This window comes from Peromyscus maniculatus, chromosome 8, assembly GCF_049852395.1.
Source record: "Peromyscus maniculatus bairdii isolate BWxNUB_F1_BW_parent chromosome 8, HU_Pman_BW_mat_3.1, whole genome shotgun sequence".
Classification (NCBI taxonomy): Eukaryota; Metazoa; Chordata; class Mammalia; order Rodentia; family Cricetidae; genus Peromyscus; species Peromyscus maniculatus.
This window is the reverse complement of record NC_134859.1, coordinates 12,029,487-12,050,284: the sequence shown is the minus strand read 5'-3', so window position 1 is coordinate 12,050,284 and position 20,798 is coordinate 12,029,487. Positions and strand designations below refer to the sequence as shown.

Below are 20,798 nucleotides of genomic sequence, written 5' to 3'. Positions count from 1 at the left end.
GACGCCAGGGACACTCATATACATGTGGCACATACACGTACACAAAAATATAAATCTTAAAAAAATAATACAGCATGCATATGCTTGTAGTACTGTTTACTGATACAGGAGAACCCGGAAATAGAGACCAGCCTGGGCTATAAGGCAAGATTCTAACAAAACAAAACAAACAAACCAAAGAAAATCTAGGTGTGGTGGCTCCTGCCTGCAATCCTAGCACTGGGAGGCCGAGACAGGAGAGTGTTTCGAGTTTGAGGCTAGCCTGGGATACAGTATGAGATCCTGTCTCAAAAAACCAAAACCAACGCAGAGAAACCCCATCTCGAAAAACCAAAAAAAAAAAAAAAAAAAAAAAGAACCCCCCAAAACCCAACAAACAAACAAACAAACAAACAAAAACAACCAAAAACCAAAAACAGGGCTAGAGAGATGGCTCAGTGGTTAAGAGCACCGACTGCTCTTCCAGAGGTCCGGAGTTCAATTCCCAGCAACCACATTGTGGCTCACAACCACTTGTAATGAGATCTGGTGCCCTCTTCTGGCCTGCAGGGACACATGCAGGTAGAATACTGTATACATAATAAATAAATAAATCTTTAAACACACACACACACACACACACACACACACACACACACACACACAAAAAAAAAAAAAAAAGCAAGCTAACATAAAGGCTGTATGGGTATCGCTCAGTGCTTGCCTGGTGTATTCAATCCTCTGGTTTCCACCCCAGAATTGCAAAATAATAGACAAACATAATTTATTTGGACTTAAAATATATATTGCAATTACGTCTTATAGCTGATTGCCCCCGCTCCACGCCCTTGGGACTAAGGCTCGCAGAGGGAGGAGCAGGGTAGACGTCCTCGCGGCGTTCTAGACACTTGGAGGATTGTGTTGAATGAATGACTTCGACTGCTTGCTCTCGGCTCCGCAAAGCCGAGTGGATGTTGGGGCGGGCAGAGGCAAGGGCTCCGCCCCGGAAGGCGGGGGCGGGGGCGGAGCCCCAGCCCCGAGTCTTGGCCCGCGGGTAGTGGGAACAGACTGCTGCTGCCTCGGGACCGGCAGTCATGGCTCCGGGTTGGCCGCGTCCTCTGCCGCAGATCCTCGTGTTGGGACTCGGGTTGGTGCTGATGCGCGCCGCGGCCGGGGAACAGGCACCAGGTATGCTTGGCTCAGAGGACGGTGAACCTCGTATTTGGGGGCTCAGGAACGGAATTTGGGTGCCTGGAGATGAGTGGAACCGGGTAGACGTGCGGATCTGTGATCCGTGGACTTTAGGCAGAGTATTCCAAGTGGGGAAGGTCTCAATCCACTCCAAGTTTTATCCACAATCTGAGTCCTGTTTCGCTACCTGTCCAATCAGGTGTGGGGTCTTTCGTCTCAAAAGTTCGAGCCAGAGTAGAGACAGAAAGTAAACTTTGAGGGAACGAGGTTTGTTTTGGGAAGGGGGTATGCCCTCACCCTGGTCTGTAATGGGGTCTGACCAGTCCGATAGCTAAGAATCGCGAGGGGGCACTGGGGTCTTTGCCCTCTATACCATGTGGGGGTGCCCCTTCCATCCGGTGACTTCAATGCCCAGTTATGCGGGAGGAGGGACTGGGGTCGGGCCCAGTGCCCAGGAGTGAGTCACACTCTGGCGGGGGGGGGGGAATCACCCCCCCCAAGTCGCGCGCTACCCGACCCCCTCCCGCACTGCCGTGTCTCGGTCTGGCGGTGCGGTCACCTGTGAGGAATGCGGGGGTGGGGGGGCGATGGTGACTCACGTTATTTGAGCCGACTGACCCTGACCTCAGCCCCCAGAATAGCCGCGCCCAGCCGCCGGCTTCTGACTTGCAGCCCCCTCCCCAGGCACCGCCCCATGCTCTAGCGGCAGCTCCTGGAGCGCGGATCTCGACAAGTGCATGGACTGCGCTTCATGTCCAGCGCGACCACACAGCGACTTCTGCTTGGGATGTGAGTGGGGGCGGGGCCGGTGGCGAGCGGATCCTGGAAGTGGGTAGAGGGTTGCTGCGGCGGAGAGGAGGGTCGCGAACTTAGGGTCTAGGAAATCAAGGAGCACTGACTGGGGAAGGGGCTTCTATCCGGTTGGGAACACTCTGTGGGGCAAAGTTTGAGACCCCCTTGAGGGCGGACTGGCTTCCCAAGGGCGAGATCTGATTTGAGTCCTGGCCACTAGGCGCAGCGGCACCTCCTGCCCCCTTCAGGCTGCTCTGGCCCATTCTGGGAGGCGCTCTTAGTCTGGCCTTGGTTTTGGCGCTGCTTTCTGGTTTCCTGGTCTGGAGACGGTGCCGGCGGAGAGAAAAGTTTACTAGTAAGTGACCTCCCCGTCCTCAATCCTCCCACCTCCCCCATCACTTCCCTAAGTGTGCCCTAATCACAACCCCACCTCTTCTCTTCCAGCCCCCATAGAGGAGACTGGTGGAGAGGGCTGCCCAGGTGTGGCACTGATCCAGTGAGGAGCGCCCGCGCTGGTGCCCACTCATCGTCCATTCATTCATTCTGGAGCCAGCCTGGCCCTCCAGACACAGCCCGAGCCAGACTCTTCCAACCGCAAGGGGGTGGGGCGAGGTGGTGACTCACCTCCAAAGGCTGGGCTTAGGGTTCAGGGGAGCCTTCTAAGGTGTCTAGATTGCCCTGTCTCTGGTTCCAGGGCAGAGAGCCTCAGGCTGGGTCACAAAGCAACACATACTAAGGAACTGCAGCATTTGCACAAGGGGGTCTCTTGCTCCCCCCAAATCCTGGAGGCCTGGCTGACTTGGGGAGCAGACACACTAGGTCCCACTCTCTCAGATGGGCTGAAATTCAACTACCCTTGAGTTTCAGTCCTGGGAGTTGGTCAGGTTTAGCGACCTGTTCTTAACACTAAGGGGCTGGCCCTCTGGGAGGGCTGGCCCTAATGCAAACACACAACCCGTCCCCTAATGGGGGGGGGGATATTTATTTGGGGGATAAAGTTTGGAGGGGAGGGAGAATTTATTAATAAAAGAATCTTTAACTTTAAATGGTTTGGAGTATGGCCTGATCCCTAGCCTGACTACCCAGAACTGGAGGGAGGGAGGGAGGGCGTCAGTCGGCCACTGCGGGGGCGGGGGGTGAGGCTCTGACTCACACATTCTCAATGCCTGGAGCCCAGCCTGCCAGGACCTGGCTTGCCCTCACCGTTTTCCAGGGAAGATTTTGAGGAGAAAACCCCAGCATCCAGCACTCCACCCTTCCCACAGGCTGTTGAGAAACCTTCAACTGCTCAGAAATCTTTATTCACTAATGGGGTGACACTTTCCCTTCCCAAGCTGCTGCCTCTCCCATCCAGGGTTTCATTGAGCTCAATATCATCTCTCCTGTTATAGGGGAAGGACCTCATCCCTCTCGGGGTTGCTGGTCTTTGTTGTCAGGAACAAGGTGGGGAGGGACACTGGCCATCAGCACTTAGAGCTCCATGATATCCCCAGCTGGGGACGCAGGGTAGAAGGGACTGGGGGTATCCCCCAGCCTCAGCAGCCTGAGGGCCTCAGGGATCAGGCTCCCAGGATAGCGCCAGAGAAGCAGCTCTGGGCAAGGGCTCCTGAAAGAAGAAAAAAAAAGACAGTGAAAGTATGGGGCAGAGGCTGGGCTGGCAAAGCCACCTCCTACCAGGTCCAGGTCCCCTGGAGCCAAAGATGGAAAACAGCACAGAAGTTGGCTAGAAGCTAAAAATAGCATGATGAGGCCCGGCATGAGGAGGGGCTCTGAGGACGAACGTGATCCTCCGGAAGGCTCTGCAAGGGGAGGTGCCTACCTGAGTGGTGGCAGGGCTTGGGGGAAAGTCACAGGGGGACTGCAGTAGGGGTGGTCATTATGTAGGCTGAGTCGGGAGAAGTGGGTGGCCATGTTCTCCTCAGACAGAAGCTGCTTGTGCATGGGCTCCCTGGGGGAAAGACCAGAGGACAGAGGCAGGGATGTTGAGCGTGGAGGCAAACTGATGAGGACCAAAGGTGACATCTAAGGAGACCCATCTGCCCCCAACTTAATGCTTTCTCCAGGGGTCTCCATGCTCGTGGGCACAGCTCTTAGGAGAGGGGAGCTGGGAATTAGAGCCAGGTGTAGCCCACCTTTCCCCTTGCCGAAGATCTGCCCACCTGAGCCTGCGGAGTAAGCCAGGATTCCAGAATCAGTCGTGTCTGTGTGGCCTAAGCCACCTTCCTCTCCCAGGCCATCATCCACCAGGCTACCTCGGAAATCCTGACCGTGGCTTCCCAGCTACAACACAAGCTCAAGCACCACGGTTTCCTGCGCCACCTCGCCTCACTTCCTAGGATCACCCGAGTGACCGGCCCTGGGTCGCCAGCCAGAGCTCTTACCCTCCGTTAGTCCGGCCCACCCAGGGACCGCTTACGCACCTGGCGTCCAGGCCGCGAGTCACCCCAGTGGTGGCCCGTGGGTCCCGACTCGGGGGGCCTCGTTCCAGGGGCTGTTGTAGGATCATTACGGTTCGGGGTCCTGCAGATAGAGGGGTGGGATCCAGGCGGCAGAGGCGGAGCCTTTGAGGGCGTGGCACAACGCGAGGGGCGGGGCCACGGCGTGCGCACTGGAGACGTTCCACGCAGGCGCGGAAGGCGAGCAGCGCGAGGTTAGAAGGCGGGAGGGGTCGGCGGGTGGGGGAGGGGATTAGGCGTAGCTGGGCCGTCTCAGACGCTCCTTAGCCTAAGCGTGCTTCGCGGAGCTCTCCTAGGTTTCGGTGGTTCGAGGCAGTACGGGCCTGCCGCCTTAGTTGTTGAACGGCAGGCAGTGCCAGGTCCTGGAGCGCAACGAGAAGAGCCCCTCTCAGACACGTTGGGAGTCGAGAGGTTGTGTCGCGCGTAGAGCCCTCTGGGACTTGTAGTTCTGAAGATGGAGCAGGCCACACCGTCGCCGATGCCTCTGGGTCAGGTGAGTCGAGTGTGCGCACAGTGCCTTCTGGGGTTTGTAGTCTTGCCCTGCCCCGGTGGCCAAGGACTACTCAGGATACCCAGTGTGCGTAGGTGGTTTGTGGGACTCGGACTCTGGCCCCCCCAAATGACCCCTGATCTTTGGAATCTAATTGTGACAATCAGAGGGATTAAATGTCGGTACATTTTACTGTGAAGGATAATAAAGTCACTTAAAAAGATTTAGCACCGTTGGATGGTGCCACACGCCTTTAATCCCAGTACTGGGGAGGCAGATGCAGACATATCTCTGTGAGTTAGAAACTAGCCTGCTGCTTAGCGAGTTCCAGGTCATCCAGGGCTACATAGTGAGACCCTGACTTAAAAAAAAAAGTTAATCATAATTGTACATGAGCCTTTTTTTTTTTTTTTTAACCCAGGGCCTTGGGCATTGTAAGAACATGCTCTGTGGTTTAGTTACACCCCAGCTTATTGTTGTGAGACAATCTCATATATCTCCAGCTTTCTTTGAACTTTGTTATATAATGGAGAATGACCTTGAATTTATGTTCCTCGAGCCTTTACTTCACTGAGTTTTATAGGCTATTAGGTGTGCCATAATGTCAAATATATACAGTACTGATACTTAAACACAGGACTTTGGGTTAAGAATAGGCTTTAGCAGTTGGAGAGAGAGAGAAGAGGACCCGAGTTTGGTTCCAAGCACTCAGGTTCCAAAGCTTGTAATTGCCTGTACCTCCAGCTCCAAGGGATCTGAATCCTCTGGCTTCTGTGAACATCTGTACTCACTTGCACATACTCCCCTCACACACATATACACATAATTAAAAGCAATAAAAATAAATCTTAAAAAACAAAAAGCATGAGCCAGATGGTGGCGAGCACGTGCCTTTAATCCCAGCACTGGGTAGGGGAGGGAGCAGGTAGGTGGATCTCTGGAGTTCCAGGCCATCCTGGTCTAGAGAGTGAGTTTCAGGACAGCCAGGGGATACACAGAGAAACCCTGTGCCCCACCACCCCAAATAAATGAATAAATAAATACATAAATAAATAGAGCATGGTCTACCAATTGAGTAGTTAACCTAGTCACAAGAGCCACTTCATCGTTTGGAAACCAGTTTTCATGAAGTACATCGGGCTGGCCTGCTTCTTCCTCTCAAGTGTTGGGATTAAAGGCCTGTCACTACACTAGGCCTGCTAATTCCCTGTGAGATTTATTCATTGTTGTATGTCTATAAATGTTTTATGTTTGCTGTGTGTGTTTATGGTGCCCTCAGAGGCCAGAAGAGGCAGGGGACTGGAGAGATGTCCCAGTGGTTAAAGGCACTTGCTGCTCTTCCAGAGGTACCAAGTTCAGTTCCCAGCACCCATATAGGAGTGGGTTTACAGATGCCTGTAATGTAGTTCCAGGAGACCCAACACCCCCTTTTAGTCTTCATGGGCACTCATATACACAGCGCACACATACACATTTGAAGAAGAAACCAAAATAAAACAAAGATACAACAAACAAAAAACAAGGCCTAATAACTTAATGCCTTTAATCCCAGCACTTGCAAGGCAGAAGTAGGCAGATCTCTGTGAGGCCAGCCTGATCTACATAGTGAGTTCTGGGGACAGGAGGGCTTCCTGTGAGAGCCTCTCTGAGGCGGGGGAGGTGACATCAGATCTCCTGGAACTGGAGTTACAGATGGTTGTGACCGACCATGTGGGTGCTGTGAGAGTCCTCTGTAGGAGTTACGTGCTAGCCATCTCTCCCTACACACACACACACACACACACACACACACACACACACACACATTTTTTAAAGATTGATTTATTATTTTTACTCACTTAGTTTTTTGAGACATGGTCGACATATTTCAGGCTGGCCTGGAGTTTGTCATGGAGTGGAGGATGTCCTCCTGCCTCAACCTCCTGAGTGCCAGGGTCACAGGCCACAGTGTGCTTGCTTTATGCAATGTGCGGTGCTGGGGATTGAGTTTAAGGCTTGGTGCATGCTGACGAGTACTCTTATCAATTCAAGTACATCCTCAGATGTGTGTGTGTGTGTATCTGAGACTATCTCATGTAGCCCAGGCTACCCCTGAATTACCACTGATCTTCCTCCACCTGTCCAGTGCTGGGACTATAGTTGTGCTCTACCACATCTGGCTACAAAGCTCGTAATGTTCATTAGTTTACCTAATTATGACAGATTTCCTGCGAGTGCCTTCTGTCTGTTAAGCTGACAGGAGACGCTGGGTGCTTGCTCGGTTTTAGGTAATGTACCTCAGTTCTCCTTTTCACACTCTCTTCCTGGAGCCACTCTTTTTTTTTTTTTTTTTTAAAGATTTGTTGCCAGGCGGTGATGGCACAAGCCTTTAATCCCAGCACTCGGGAGGCAGAGCCAGGCAGATATCTGTGAGTTCAAGGCCAGCCTGGTCTACAGAGCGAGATCCAGGGAAGGTGCAAAGCTACACAGAGAAACCCTGACTCGGAAGAAAAAAAAAAAAAAAAAAAAGATTTGTTTATTTATTATGTATATAGTATTCTGCCTGCATGTGCCCGTGCACACCAGAAGAGGGAGCCAGATCTCACTACAGATGGTTGTGAGCCACCATGTGGTTGCTGGGAATTGAACTCAGGACCTCCAGAAAAGCAGTCAGTGCTCTTAACCGCTGATCCATCTCTCCAGCCCTGGAGCCACTCTTGTATGGGGAGATAACTGTGGTTATGGCTGAGAAGGGCTGGAGTCTGGGCAGGGGAGACAAACAGAAGTCTGTAGGAGGAGGCCCCAGACTCTCCTCATCTACCTTCTTCCCACAGGCTGAGGTATTTCAGGCCCTGCAGCGACTCCACATGACCATCTTTTCCCAGAGTGTCTCGCCCTGTGGGAAGTTTCTGGCAGCTGGCAACAATTATGGGCAGATTGCCATCTTCAGGTACCCTCTACTCTGATCCCCCCCCACATGAGCCTTCTGGGATTAATGCTCCTTGTCTCTGACTCTTGTCCCCCCCCCACCTTTCTTTCAGTTTATCTGCTGCCTTGAGTTCAGAGGCCAAAGAAGAAAGCAAAAAACCCATGGTGACCTTCCATGGTGGGTATAGCTGTGGGTATGGTTCAGGGGACCTCAGGGTAGAGGTGGGGCGCCGTGGGCTCACTAACGTTCTCCGTCTCTCTAGCCCATGACGGGCCTGTCTACAGCATGGTCTCTACAGATCGACATCTGCTCAGCGCTGGGGATGGGGAAGTGAAGGGCTGGCTTTGGGCAGAAATCCTCAAGAAGGTAAGGAGTCCGGAACCTATAAACAGACTGGGCTTCCCCACGTGGAGAGGTTTAGGATCATTCAGTGTTTGCTGCTGTGTTTCTCTTGAAGGGCTGTAAGGAACTGTGGCGTCGTCAGCCTCCATACAGGTGAGCGAGGACCATGTTGGTGGAGGGCATATGAGGTCATGGACACTACCTCTGTGAATCTGACACTTTTCTTCCACCTAGGACCAGCCTGGAAGTGCCTGAAATCAATGCCTTGCTGCTTGTCCCCAAGGTCTGAGCTCTTTGTGACCATTCTAGTCCAAACATGGCTCCTTTACTCTTTCTCGACCCTGATTGACACTAACTTTCAGCTCTCCTGTTCTCCCATAGGAGAATTCACTCATTCTAGCTGGGGGAGATTGTCAGCTGCACACTATGGACCTGGAAACTGGGACCTTCACGGTGAGTAGGGTCTGGAGCCAGGGCAAGTCTGGGCCAAAGGCAGTATGCTTCCTGGATCTCCCCTGAGCCTTCTCTTTGCCCTGCAGCGGGCCCTCCGGGGCCACACAGACTATATCCATTGCCTGGCACTCAGGGATCGCAGCCCTGAGGTGCTGTCCGGTGGTGAGGATGGAGCTGTACGGCTTTGGGGTAAGGACAAGTCCAATTAGACAATAAGAAAGTACACTGGGTCTGGTGGCGCAAGTCTTTAATCCCAGCACTCGGGAGGCAGAGGCAGGCAGATCTCTGAGTTCGAGGCCAGCCTGGTCTATAAAATGAGTTCCAGGACAGTAAGGGCAACGTAGAGACTCTGTCTGGTGGGGGGGGGGGGGGGGGGGAGATGAGCCAGGCAGGCAGTGGTGGCCCATGCCTTTAATCCCAGCACTCCGGAGGCAGAGGCAGGTGAATCTCTGTGAGTTTGAGGACAGCCTGGTCTACAGAGGGAGTTCCTGGACAGCCAGGACTGTTAAACAGAGAAATGCTATGTGGCTGGTCCAGAGTCCTGGTGTCTTGTTTCCCACAGATCTCCGTATAGCCAAAGAGGTTCAGACCATTGAAGTCTATAAGCATGAGGTGAGGAGAGGCCCACATCCTTGTCCTTCACTGATCCATCCTCCAGTCTCCTCACCTCTTCTCTCCTTCCCAGGAGTGCTCAAGGCCCCACAATGGGCGCTGGATTGGATGTCTGGCTACTGACTCAGACTGGATGGTGAGCTGGGCACAGTGTGGGCTGGAGAGATCACTAAGTCCATGGCTCACAGTGACTGGGGCCTGCTGCCTTTCTGCCTAGGTCTGTGGAGGGGGCCCAGCGCTCACCCTCTGGCACCTCAGGTCTTCCACGCCCACCACTGTCTTTCCCATTCGGGCACCACAGAAGCATGTCACCTTCTACCAGGACCTGGTGAGTCCATCTTGATCCTGTCACCTTGTCCAGTGCCCCTGTCTAGACCTGACCCCTGAACCTCCTCTTTGTCCCCCACAGATCCTATCTGCTGGCCAGGGCTGTTGTGTCAACCACTGGCAGCTGAGTGGGGAGCTTAAGGCCCAGGTGCCTGGTTCCTCCCCAGGGCTGCTCAGCCTCAGTCTCAACCAGCAGCCAGCAGCCCCAGAGTGCAAGGTGGGTCTTGGAAGAGATGTGGGATCACAAGGGGCCTATGGGATGGGTGGGTCAGCCATGTCTTCTTGGCTTTTAGGTCCTGACTGCTTCAGGCAACAGCTGTCGAGTGGATGTCTTCACCAACCTGGGCTACCGAGCTTTCTCCATGTCCTTCTGACACCATGATCCTCCATCTCAGGAGCTAGCGTGGTGTTTGTGTTTTGGGATAGGGTCTTATGCTTTAGCCCAGGCTGGCCTGGAACTCGCTTTGTGACTCAGCTTGGTCTCAAACTTTGAGCATTCCTTCTGGCTGTTGCTGAAGTGCTGAGGTTTGGATCTGTGAACCACTACACTCAGCTTTTTTTTTTTTTTTTTTTTCTGTCAAAATAAAGTTTTAGGCTTTTTTTTTTTTTTCTGTTTGCACTTTCTATCCAAGAATGGAGACCAAGTAAGTATAGAGATTTATATATTGCTCTGACCTATCCTTACACATAAATACCCATCCCCAGCCCTGTCCCAGGACAGAACAGGAGCCTGGTGCTTAGAAAAGATAGACCTATGTAGATTCGAAAAATAAACAGCTCTGCCCCGACCACCGACCTGGGGTTCCTGCCCCAAAGCTGGCTCCTGCTCCTGAATTGCCTCTGTCCACCTCTTGGGGCAAGGAAGACAGTGGCCTCTCTTGGAAGTTATTCAGGCCCTGTGGATCCATTGGCTGTTAAGAGGAAAGTGAGCCCCAGGGTGAGAAAAGGTAGCCCTGCCGCCAGCCCTCATGTCCTCCGGAAGAGGTTGCTTAGAAAGCCTCCACTCTGCCCGGATCCCAGGCGTAGTGAAAAGCCAGTCTTGGTGCGTTGACGCGCTGCTGCAGCCTCACTGAGCTCCTTCTGGCGCTGGGAGCGCAGCTGCTGCCCAATCACCACCTGCATGTCGTCCTGCAGGAGGGAGAGCAGGGTGGGTATGGGTCAGCGTGGAGGTGAGGTCAGGTCGGGATGCCTAGCCAAGCCCTATTCAGGGCCCGCCCTCTCACCTGCCAGGCCTCGAGCTCCTGCGTCAGCGCCACCTTCTGGCGGATGGCTCGCATCAGTTCCCGGGACAAAGAGTCGCGCTCTAGCGAGACTCGACTGAGCTCCAGTGACAGCTTCAGGACCCTAAGAGTAGAAGGGGGAGAGAATATGGTCCAAGATCACTGGGGGGCCACTAACATCGAAATTAAGGAAGGCTGAAGCTTCTGAGATAAGATGGAGCTTATACTCGTTAGGACGGTGGAAATAGGGGCCCAGAAGAGACCAGAGAGCAATCCTGGCTGAGGAGTGCGTGAGAATGCCAGGCTCACTTGTTCACTGCTTCGTCCCGGTCAGAGAGTGCACAGCTCAGGGCTTCCTCGGGATCGTCCTGCGCCCTCAGCTCCTTCTGTCGTAGCAGCTCATCCCGTAGGGTCTGTACCTCTGTGCGGTGCAGCAGGATCTGCAGGCCAGGGAAGAAGGTAGACGGGACAACATGCTCTCCCCCGAACCTGTGCCTGCTCCGTAAACACCGCAGGCAACTCCGTCTGAGTCAGACGGGTGTGTGTGGGGGGGTGGAGGGTAAGCCTTCAACAGAAGGGATGAAGGGAGGCGTTTAGGGAGGACGGTGGAGCCCAGAACGCTTCCTGGAGGTACAGGCCAGCTTGGGGGGGGGGGGGACCAACCTCATCCTGTAGCCTGGCTACTTCTGCCTCCTTCTGCTCCAGTATCTCTGCTGGGCTCAGGGATGCTCGCTTCTTGGGGGGCTCCAAGCTCTCTTCCTGGACTGAAGGCTGGGGACTGGACACCTCTTGGGTCTCCAGAGACAAGGTGGTCTGTAGGCCAAGGGAACTTATCAGTGCTGCATGAAACCTCCGGGGAAAGGAGGGGCAGAGCCTGCACCCCTCATTGGTTATTCTAATGCTTGGCTGGTAGGCTGAAAGCTCACCTGGGCGCCTTCACACTCATTGACAAGCTGGTCTTGGTCGTCGTCAAGGCTGTGGGCAAGCTCCGTCTGCAGGGAGGCGCCCGACACATCGGCGTCCTGGAGTCGCGACTCCTCCTCCAGCTCTGAGACCCGACGCTGCAGCCTCCGCAGCGTGCTCAGCGCCTCTCCAGCCTCGAAGCGAGCGCGTTCCAGCTGCAGGTCAGACAGATCATGCCAACTGTCAGCAGGAAGCCTGCGCTCTGCGGTGGGCCCACAGGGGGCGCCCGAGGGCCGAGCGCTGCCGGGTCTGCTCCCTGGTGGACTAGGCCGGCCCCTCTCCTGAATTACAGAGCAACCTGGAATACACACCTCCCCTCTGCAGGCACCAATTTCCTCACCTATAAAACAGGGCGTGCCTGGCATCGTCCTCTGGCCCATCAGGTCATCTCAGAGTGTCCCCTCCCCCTGCACAGCCTTCCTGCTAGTCCACTCACTGCTTTGATCCAGCGTTTATTGATCCTTCTGAGTCTCACACCCTCACCACAGTCCTTTGAGGTATGTAATACCACCCCATTTCACAAGTGGGGAAACTGAGGCAGGGTGGGGCTGAGAAGCCAAACCATCTGAACTCAGACTGTCCTCCGTTTTCATTCTTTTTCACCGTGTCCATCACCCCAGACCAGGTTTCTGTCCTGAGCTCTGACCTCAGCCAGTCCCAGACTTGCATTTGCCCGGCTCTGATGCAATCTCCCTCACAAGGTACTCTTTCTTGGTTCCGACTCGCCCTCAGGGTCCCACTTGCTTCTCTCTTGGTGATTTCACTGGCCTCATCTCCCAGAAAGTCTTGAGGCATTGCCAAGGGCCTGGCTGGCTGCCCCACCCCCACCGCACCCCACCCCCACCCCTCATTACCTCCAGCTTGTGCTCTTTCCTCTCCCGACGGAGTAGCAGCAACTCTTCATGGGTGGTCTGTAGCCTGCTTTGGCCTTTGTCCACTTCTTCACGGAGCCCTCGGATCTGGGCCTCTAGGTCCTGCCTGCGGTCCTGCAGCATCTGGTTCTGGGGACAGGTGTCCGAGATGAGCCAGAGGGGGGGCTGCTGGGCCGGTCTCAGGGAGCCCCAGCTGCTACTCACCTCTGCCTGCAGACTCTCCAGCCGTGCCCGCAGCTCGGCCCCTGCCAGGGCCTGAGTCTGGCACTGCCCCCGAAGGGTGTCCAACTCGCGCTGCAGTTCCTGCTCGGTCCTGGAGGCCTGGGGAGGCGGGGCCGACAATGGAGCCATCGGTACCAACCGCCTGGGTTCAACACCAGCCCAGTCTGCCCGCCCCCACTGAGGACCTGTGCATCGGCCCCCACCTCTCCAGGGCCGGGGCCATTCTACCTGGGCCAGCTGCTGGCTGAGTCTCAGGTTTTGCTCGCTGAGTTCACTGAGCGCCCTCGCCCGCTCTCGACCACTGTCCTGCTGCTCTGACCGTTGTTCCCCAAGCTGGGCCCGCAAGGCCTCCACGTCTCCCTCCAGCTCCACAGCTCTGGCCTCCCACTCAGCACCCCGGGCTGCCAATCCTCGGCGGAGTTCATGATTCTCCTGCTGCAGCCTCTGTGGGGAGGGGAAAGACAGGAAGCCACCTAAGATTGGAGCAACTCGGAGACCAGGATGGAGGGAGGGTCACCCAGATCGAAAGAGGCCAGTCTGTCTAAGGCAGACAGGACAGCAAAAAAGGAGAGTCCGTAAGAGGCAGAAAGAGTGAAGGTTCCAGGCCAGACGGGTGGGCTGACGGGTGGGAGTCACATCCCTGATGCCCACTCACCTCCGGCTGCCGCCTGGGCTTCCGAAGTCGTAAGCGTCGTTTTTGGCGCCTGAGTCTGGTAGAATTCAAGCCCCGGCCCATGGCATCCCACTTCACAGTCTCCTGGAACTTCTGTGGGCCAAGTAGGCCCAGCCCCTCTCCCCTTCTCCCTCTAATTAATCCTGGGCTGTCCCACCCAGAGCCCCACCCCTCTATCTGCCCTCCTCCAAACCTGTTGGACCAGCGGCCGGGGAGGGAGAGGGGGAGGCCGTACTTGACACACTAAAGTGCCCAGCATAGGAAGACAGACAGGTCTGGGGGGGCCAGTCCACTGTCTCCGGGCCTTCAAAGCAGGAAGGGATGGGATGGGCCAGGTGACGCTGACCGCAGTTGCTACAATTATTAGCAGATGTTCCAGCCAAGTGCTTTGCCGGCTCTTTGTCTGTATTACTTCATTTCGTCCACTAGAGGGAGCAGCCTCAGATGAGGAAACGGTAAGAAGCTAGTGTCTGGATGGCCAATCTAGGTAGTCAAACTCTTAATATTGCCAGGGCAGCAAAGCCCTGGGCAGCTTTGGGGTCCAGTTTTCCTGGCTAGTGCTAATTTCTGCTACTGCTATGAGGTTTCAACAGTCTTTTTGTTGTCTGCAAGTCCCTTTAACATCTTCAAGCCCTTTGTCATTCAACCCCTACGGACATACATCATCCCTATTCAATATTCCCTGTGCTCCTCCTAGTCTAGAGTCTGGCTACTAAGAGTTGATGGAGACCAGCAGTTCAAGTTCACTGCCAGAGGGTCACAGGCACATGGGCACATGCCTGAATCAGGGATTTCAGAGAGAAGGGCTGTGGAGGACTCAGGGAAGTGAGCTGAGGAAGAGGAGCTGGGGGAGTGGCTTAGGGAGGGGCTGATGTTTGCATCGGCTCCTGCAGGACAAGGGTAGCCAACCAGAAAGAGGGTTTCAGGCGGAACAGCAAGTGCAAACCATGAGCAATGGCACACATGTAATCTCGCATTGGGAGGCTGAGATGGGAGGATGGTGAGTTCAAGGCCAGCCCCAAGCTGTACAGCAAACCTGACTCAAAAGTGGGGCAGGCCTGAGCCACTCAAGAAACTGAAAAAGACCCTGTCAGAAAAGGGAAAGTGTTGGGGGCTGGAGAGATAGATGGCTCAGAGGTTAAGAGCACTGGCTGCTCTTCCAGAGGTCCTGAGTTCAATTCCCAGCAACCACATGGTGGCTCACAACCATCCATAGTGATATCTGGTGCCCTCTTCTGCAGGCGGACATGCAGGCAGAACACTGTATACATGATGAATATGAAAAAAAAAAAAATAGGGAAGGTGTCATAGACACCAGAGGACAGTGGTTCCCGGGACTTTTAGGCCACAGTGAGGAGTTTCAGTTTCATTCTAACTGTGATGGGAGATGCTGGTCCAGGAAAGTGATGTGACTTTTTTTTTTTTTTTTTTTTTGAGACAGGGTTTCTCTGTGTAGCCCTGGCTGTCCTGGAACTCGCTTTGTAGACCAGGCTGGCCTTGAACTCACAGAGATCCGCCTGCCTCTGCCTCCTGAGCAATGGGATTAAAGGCGTGTGCCACCACACCTGGTCTTTTTCACATTCACTGCTAGAGTCCGGGAAAGCTGGGGCCAGTGTGAGGATGCTGTGGATGCATGAGCAGAGACGCGGGGCTGGAGCTACAGAGAGAATGAAATATGGCGTGGGGATTTGGAACCCGGTGTAGAAGATTCAACATGGCTTACAGGTGTGCACCGAGGCGGGAGCACCATTTATATGCAAATGCTGGTTGGTGGCCTGGTGGAGAGGGTGGAGGGTAGTTGGCTACCAAGGTCAGCTTGGAGCAGGGACCCAGGTCTATAATGTGGGTACATGAAGGTGTTTACAAATACAGATATGAGCCCCAGAGTGAGAGTGGGGTTGACAGAGTGAAGACCCGATCCTACAACCCAGGAATGGACAAGAATGAGAAGAGAAGACAGATAGATGGGGAACATTTGGCATGGTGAATGCTGGGAGCGGTCCCAGTGTCTGGGGTTACATGGATGGTTGAGGAGCTAGCCTATAGATTTAGGGGGGGCCTACAGCTTGCCCAGGGTCACAGCCAGACAGGGATCTGAATGCAGATCTTGTTTGTCATTAAATTATATTTTTGTCATTGGGACAGGGTCTCACTATATAGTCCTGGATGATCTGGAACTTCTGCAGACCAAGTTTCATACATATCTGCCTGTCCTTGCCTCCTGGGGTGTCAGGTTTAAGGGTGTGTGACACCACATCTAGCCTGAGATTATTTTTTTTTTTGTTATTTATTGCTGTACTGGGCACGGACCCCAAGGCCTTTCATGTGTTACAGGAAACACTTTACTACTGAACCCTACCTCCAGTCTAGAGTTCTTGCCGGCTTTCTTCCTTTCTTTTTAGGGTCTCATGTAGCCCAAGTTGGATTCAAACTCAATATGTAGCCAAGGATGGCTTTCAAACCTTCTGAACTTCCTGCTTCTACTTCCCAAGGGCTGGTTTACAGACCCCACCATGCCTGGATTCATGTGTAGCGGGGACCAAATTCAGGGCTTTGTGTTTACTTGGCAAGAATTCTACCAACTCTTCATCAACCCCAGTCTACTTTTTTTTCCTTTTAGTTTTTTGAGACAGGATTTCTCTGTATAGCCCTGGCTGTCCTGGAACTCCCTTTGTAGACCAGGCTGGCCTTGAACTCACAGAGATCTGCCTGCCTCTGTCTCCCAAGTGCTGGGATCAAAAGTGTGCGCCACCACCGCCCGGCTCCATCCACTCTTCTTTTTTAATGAATGTGCATGTATTTGCTAGCTTGCTTGCTTGTTTTTCTTTTTCTTTTCTTTTCTTTTGAGACAGGGTCTCACTACACAGAATAGAACAGTCTGGCACAGAAGTCTGCCTGCCTCTGCCTCCCAAATGCTGGGATTAAAGGCCTGTGTCACCATGCCTGGCTCTTTTTCTCTAGGGACAAGGTCTTGTTATGTAGCCTTTCTTAACTTCAAGAGTGCTGGGACTACAGGCTGGCACTATCCCTGGTTACCCTGCTCAGATCCGTTTGAGAGGCATCACTCTGCCCACTTGTCCTCCCCGATCCTCCTCTCTCCTCTTCTTGCTGGGCTCTCGTCCCTGTCCACCCTAGCCCTGCCCACCCTCCATCTGCCCCAGAGGCCAGCTCACTTCTTCATGCTCCAAGTGCTGAGTGTTCAGCGTTTCTAGCTGCCTCCGAAGCTCCTCGTTGCGTTCCAGAAGCATCTTGCCAAGTTCAGCGGCCAGCAGCAGGTCCTTCTCCTTCTGTTGAAGCTGTAGGGCCAGGTCCTCTGGTTCCTCTGGCCCTGGGCCCCCTCCCAAGAAGGAGTCTCGGCGCTCCAGCACAAAGGGGAAGAACCCTTCATCACCGCTAGGAGAAGCGCCCCCTGAGAGGATCCCAGAAGGGAAGCTTGGCCCACCAGCGGAGTCCATGGCACCTGTGCATCTGTGGAGACAGGTTGTTGCTGATGATGCCACTCTGCAGCAGCCCCAGGGCTCGGCCCCTGATGGAAAACACCTAAGCCTCCCAATCTTGCAGCCAGGGCCTCCCTGGACCAACAAGGGTTAATGATCCATGTTGGCCACTCAGCTCCGTTAATGACCTCAGGGTAGACTGAGGCAGGAAGCAGAATGAAACCTGCCATCTTGCTCCGACTCCTACCTTCTGTCTTTGCCACATGATCTTTGCCTTCAGGAAGCTTTGTCTCTGCGCTCTGGTGCCACAGGCCACCCTCTGACAGTCCCTGCTCCTCTTTCCAGTCCCTCACCACCTGGGCACTAATCCCAGAATGCAGGTTCAGGGAGACCCAGCCTTCAAGGATGAAAACAAATCCTTATCCTAAGAGTGCAGGGCTCTCACCATTAGGAACCTTTACCCACAGGGATCCAACTCCTTCCCCTTCCAGAAACTCGGATCTCTAGCCCTTCGCCTTCTCATATCCCGGCTTTATTTTCTCAAGACCCCTGAGGGGTTTTAGACTTGTTTAGCCTTGTCAGCTTTGATGGCCAGCGTGTCCCTCCCCCCTGGATTCCCAGCAGAATCTCTTAGGTCTTTATTTTAGCAAGACCCAGGTATTCCTGCCTCTACCCCTCCTGATTTAGGAGCTCTCATTCCCAGACCCCCAATTTCCCTGGGCCTTGGCGCTGGCCCAGCGCAGGGCGAGGTAACAGGTTGTGCCAGCCAGCGCACCACCGGGTTTCTGTTTACTTCCCGGCCCGCCCCTGGGGATGGGAGCCTTGTGCTTTACAGGGCCGCCCAGGGACAGGGGCTCAGGGGCTCAGGAGGAAAGGCCTGGCACCCTGGATTCTCCATGCCAACCCCCGGGAGGGTCCCTGCTCCCTATTCACCCCAGAACGCACGCACACCTGTCCCCCTCTTCTCGACAGGTGCCAAGTATCGACAGGTGCCAAGCACAGCTGGGCCCGAAAATTCCAGGTATTACAGAAGTCCCAGTCCATCTGTCCCAGGGCCAGACCCAGTGCGTCCCCGATCCCTGATCCCTGCTTTGGGTATCCAACGCCTACCCACCACTCTCTCTGCTGCTGGTGTCCTGGCTTCCCAGAGTTTTTTTCCAGAGTCCCTGGAGGCCGTTCCTGAGCTCCCTCATCCTGCCCTGCCGACCGGTCTTCCCCAACCATGCCAAAAGTCTGGTTGTCCCGCCCTCTGCACCCCCCTAGGCTCTCACCTGTCGCCACCGGGCTCCCTCCGAAGTTCCCCTGATCCCCAATGTCCTCTTCCGGAGGCGGCGCCAGGTGCAGGCTTGCACAGGTGAGGGGCGGTGCCGCGGGAGGGGCTGGGACGCCTCCTGGTGGCGGGAATGGCCAGGCGCTGTAAAAGGAAAGCACCTCCATCCTCTTAAAGGTCCATCTTGCTCCTACTGGGAACAGTAATTGAACACCTACTATGTGCAGATCATAGGCTGAGCATAGAAGTCAGCTTCTTACTCTTCACGTTTGTCTTTGGGATAGGAAATTATTAATAAGGGTAACACAGTAAGCCCTCCACTAAGAAAGCTCTTTTATAGGAACAAATTGTTCACCTTTGTGACATCCTAAGGAAGCAACTGCTACTGACATTCCATTTTATAGAGGTGCAAGCTGAGCTTCGGGGAAACCACTGGCTTTGTTTGGGGCACAAGTGGGCTATTGTCTTAGTTACTTTTCTGTTGCTGTGATAAAGCATAGTGACCAAGGTAACTTATAGAAGAAAGCATTTGATTTGGGGGCTCATGGCTCCAGAAGGTTAGAGTCCATGACCATCATGGCAGGGAGCATGGCAGCAGATAGGCAGGCATGCATGGTGCTGGTGCAGTAGCTGAGAGATTACCTCTGATATAAGGGCAGGAGAGAGAGACAGAGAGAGACAGAGAGAGACTGGACCTGGTATGGACTTTGAAATCTCAAGCCCACCCCCAGTGACACACATCCTCCAACAAGATTAGACCTCCTAATCCTTCCCAAACAGTTCCACCAATTGGGGACAAAGCATTCAAATGTAAGAGTCTATGGGGGGCTATTCTAATTCATACCACCACAATTATGAACAGTGAAAGTGTGATGTTAGCATCTTTTTGGGTGGTGGTGGCAGGGTCTCATGTATCACAGGATGGCCTCAAACTCACTAAAGAATAGAGGATGACTTTGAGTTTCAGATGACTCTGGCTCCACCTTCTGGGTGCTAGGATGGCAGGCAGGCATCACCGCACACTCACTTTCTGCTGGGCTGGGGTTTGAACCCAGGACCTGGCGTGTGCTAGATAAGTACTCTACCAACTGACTATAGCCCCAGCCCTAGCAACTTATTCTTTAATCAATTCCTGCTGCATACAAGACACTGATGACCGGGCACCTAAGGTGGCTGGCCTCTGAGCACAGCTGAGTCCATGTGGCTCCCCTGAGTCCGTGTGGCTCCAAATGTGGACGTTCAGTTCTTTCATCCTGCAGAGTTGGGCCCCATGTTCCAGCAAGGGCAGCAGCCATGATATAGAGGAATGGGATCCAAGGCAGGTGATATAGGACCAGCCCACACAGTGCGACACCCCCCCCCCCCCCCCCCCCCCCCGGCCTTGGCCCTGTGGCTTGTCATAATTCTCTTCAGACACTGTGGCCTCCTGAGGAGACACAGGACAGGAATCCCAGACCACACAAGGAGGACAAACAGATCTCTGGGAAAGTGGTCTGCTGGCAAACGTTTAACAATAGAGTCTGTGGGAAGAACAAAAGCCACAGCTTTGTTACATTTACCAAGTTCTGACGTAAGAATGCTCCCTCCTGATGATTTGAGGTTACTGCCAGGATATCAGCTGAAGGTGTATAGTCAGCTGAGAGAGTGCCGTGGAGGCAGGAGGGAGAGATATGCTGGAGTTGAACCCGGGGCCTCCACATTCTACCCAAGAGCTCTACCTCTGAGCTATGGTCCTCATAATCAGCTTTTCCAACTGGCCAGTATTATCTGCTCTGTGTGTCTCTGGCTGGGGTTCAGGATGCCTGAGTCTTGGGAAGTTGGAGGCCTTGGGTCTAAAAATTAGGTGGTAGGCTGGGCACTGGTGGTGCGCACCTTCAATCCCAGCACTCGGTGCGGGGGCAGAGGCAGGTGGATCTCTTTTTTTTCTTTTTTCTTTTTCTTTCTTTCTTTCTTTCTTTCTTTCTTTCTTTCTTTCTTTCTTTCTTTTTTTTTTTTTTTTTTGGTTTTTCGAGACAGGATTTCTCTGTGTAGCTTTGCGCCTTTCCTGGAACTCACTTGGTAGCCCAGGCTGGCCTTGAACTCACAGAGATCCACCTGGCTCTGCCTCCTGAGTGCTGGGATTAAAGGCATGCGCCACCACTGCCCGTAGGTGGATCTCTTGAGTTTGAGGCCAGCCTGGTAGGCAGAGTGAGTTCCAGAACAGCCAGAGCTACACAGAATTATTGTCTGGGAAAATAAATAAACACACACAGACACACACATAAATGAGAGGTAGAAGTTGGAACTCACAGCTTATGAGGAAAGGGACACAAGGACTCCTTGAAGAGGTAGTTCAGGGGCTGGGACTCCTGGGTCCTGGAGATGAGACAAGGCTTTCTGCCGGCAGAGAGTACATGGAATGCAATTCTTTGGAAGGGAGTTAGAGACTGAAAACTGCCTGGCCTTCCTGCAAGGATGTCACCCCCCCCCCGCCCCCCGCCCCAGCATCCATAAGAGCAAAGTGACGGCTTTGGAGAACTGAGGACATTACACCCTCTTCTTGGCAGAACCTCCTGACCTCTTTGAAAAACCAAGCAAAGCAGCCAGGCAGT

The 20,798-nt window shown here is 53.9% G+C and overlaps 4 protein-coding genes across 6 annotated transcripts; 2 read left to right on the top strand and 2 right to left on the bottom strand.

Moving 5' to 3' along the window:
• Nucleotides 1-1,009: 1,009 nt before the first annotated feature.
• On the top strand, nt 1,010-3,008 carry Tnfrsf12a (TNF receptor superfamily member 12A). Its single transcript, XM_006996305.4, has 4 exons — nt 1,010-1,167; nt 1,855-1,959; nt 2,183-2,317; nt 2,407-3,008. The coding sequence occupies exons 1-4, from the start codon at nt 1,074-1,076 to the stop codon at nt 2,460-2,462; spliced, it is 390 nt and encodes a 129-aa protein (XP_006996367.1). The 5' UTR covers nt 1,010-1,073; the 3' UTR covers nt 2,463-3,008.
• Nucleotides 3,009-3,241: 233 nt separating this feature from the next.
• On the bottom strand, nt 3,242-4,617 carry Hcfc1r1 (host cell factor C1 regulator 1). 3 transcript variants are annotated; one of them, XM_006996304.4, is made up of 3 exons: nt 4,383-4,617; nt 3,782-3,910; nt 3,242-3,568 (listed from the first exon to the last, which is right to left on the bottom strand). In XM_006996304.4, exons 1-3 carry the CDS (start codon nt 4,466-4,468, stop codon nt 3,433-3,435), a joined length of 351 nt encoding a protein of 116 aa, XP_006996366.2. In that variant the 5' UTR covers nt 4,469-4,617; the 3' UTR covers nt 3,242-3,432. The 3 variants fall into 3 exon arrangements, with proteins under 3 accessions (XP_006996366.2, XP_015845166.2, XP_076434084.1); XM_015989680.3 differs by lacking the exon at nt 4,383-4,617 and adding an exon at nt 4,122-4,261; XM_076577969.1 differs by lacking the exon at nt 3,782-3,910 and having other exon boundaries at nt 4,383-4,616.
• Nucleotides 4,610-10,157, top strand: Thoc6 (THO complex subunit 6). The gene is made up of 13 exons (XM_006996303.4): nt 4,610-4,911; nt 7,722-7,837; nt 7,929-7,993; nt 8,079-8,182; nt 8,274-8,311; nt 8,393-8,441; nt 8,540-8,611; nt 8,698-8,800; nt 9,174-9,223; nt 9,297-9,359; nt 9,441-9,551; nt 9,633-9,767; nt 9,844-10,157. The coding sequence occupies exons 1-13, from the start codon at nt 4,873-4,875 to the stop codon at nt 9,922-9,924; spliced, it is 1,026 nt and encodes a 341-aa protein (XP_006996365.2). The 5' UTR covers nt 4,610-4,872; the 3' UTR covers nt 9,925-10,157.
• A 38-nt stretch (nt 10,158-10,195) lies between these two features.
• On the bottom strand, nt 10,196-18,345 carry Bicdl2 (BICD family like cargo adaptor 2). The gene is made up of 10 exons (XM_006996302.4): nt 18,209-18,345; nt 16,674-16,968; nt 13,056-13,271; nt 12,810-12,926; nt 12,588-12,734; nt 11,697-11,888; nt 11,434-11,583; nt 11,080-11,210; nt 10,774-10,894; nt 10,196-10,678 (listed from the first exon to the last, which is right to left on the bottom strand). The coding sequence occupies exons 2-10, from the start codon at nt 16,953-16,955 to the stop codon at nt 10,517-10,519; spliced, it is 1,518 nt and encodes a 505-aa protein (XP_006996364.2). The 5' UTR covers nt 16,956-16,968; nt 18,209-18,345; the 3' UTR covers nt 10,196-10,516.
• Nucleotides 18,346-20,798: the final 2,453 nt, after the last annotated feature.

Excerpts from the sequence above, each read along its gene's own strand:
- Tnfrsf12a (XM_006996305.4), top strand. The coding sequence starts at position 1,074 with ATGGCTCCGGGTTGGCCGCGTCCTCTGCCGCAGATCCTCGTGTTGGGA. Across the intron at positions 1,168-1,854 it reads GGCCGGGGAACAGGCACCAG|GCACCGCCCCATGCTCTAGC; the intron begins GTATGCTTGGCT and ends CCCCCTCCCCAG. Across the intron at positions 2,318-2,406 it reads GCGGAGAGAAAAGTTTACTA|CCCCCATAGAGGAGACTGGT; the intron begins GTAAGTGACCTC and ends CTTCTCTTCCAG.
- Hcfc1r1 (XM_006996304.4), bottom strand. The coding sequence starts at position 4,468 with ATGATCCTACAACAGCCCCTGGAACGAGGCCCCCCGAGTCGGGACCCA. Across the intron at positions 3,911-4,382 it reads ACTCGCGGCCTGGACGCCAG|GGAGCCCATGCACAAGCAGC; the intron begins GTGCGTAAGCGG and ends TCTTTCCCCCAG. Across the intron at positions 3,569-3,781 it reads CAAGCCCTGCCACCACTCAG|GAGCCCTTGCCCAGAGCTGC; the intron begins GTAGGCACCTCC and ends TTCTTCTTTCAG.
- Thoc6 (XM_006996303.4), top strand. The coding sequence starts at position 4,873 with ATGGAGCAGGCCACACCGTCGCCGATGCCTCTGGGTCAG. Across the intron at positions 7,994-8,078 it reads ACCCATGGTGACCTTCCATG|CCCATGACGGGCCTGTCTAC; the intron begins GTGGGTATAGCT and ends CCGTCTCTCTAG. Across the intron at positions 8,183-8,273 it reads GGGCAGAAATCCTCAAGAAG|GGCTGTAAGGAACTGTGGCG; the intron begins GTAAGGAGTCCG and ends TTTCTCTTGAAG.
- Bicdl2 (XM_006996302.4), bottom strand. The coding sequence starts at position 16,955 with ATGGACTCCGCTGGTGGGCCAAGCTTCCCTTCTGGGATCCTCTCAGGG. Across the intron at positions 11,584-11,696 it reads ATGAGTGTGAAGGCGCCCAG|ACCACCTTGTCTCTGGAGAC; the intron begins GTGAGCTTTCAG and ends CTTGGCCTACAG. Across the intron at positions 10,679-10,773 it reads AGGAGCTCGAGGCCTGGCAG|GACGACATGCAGGTGGTGAT; the intron begins GTGAGAGGGCGG and ends TCCCTCCTGCAG.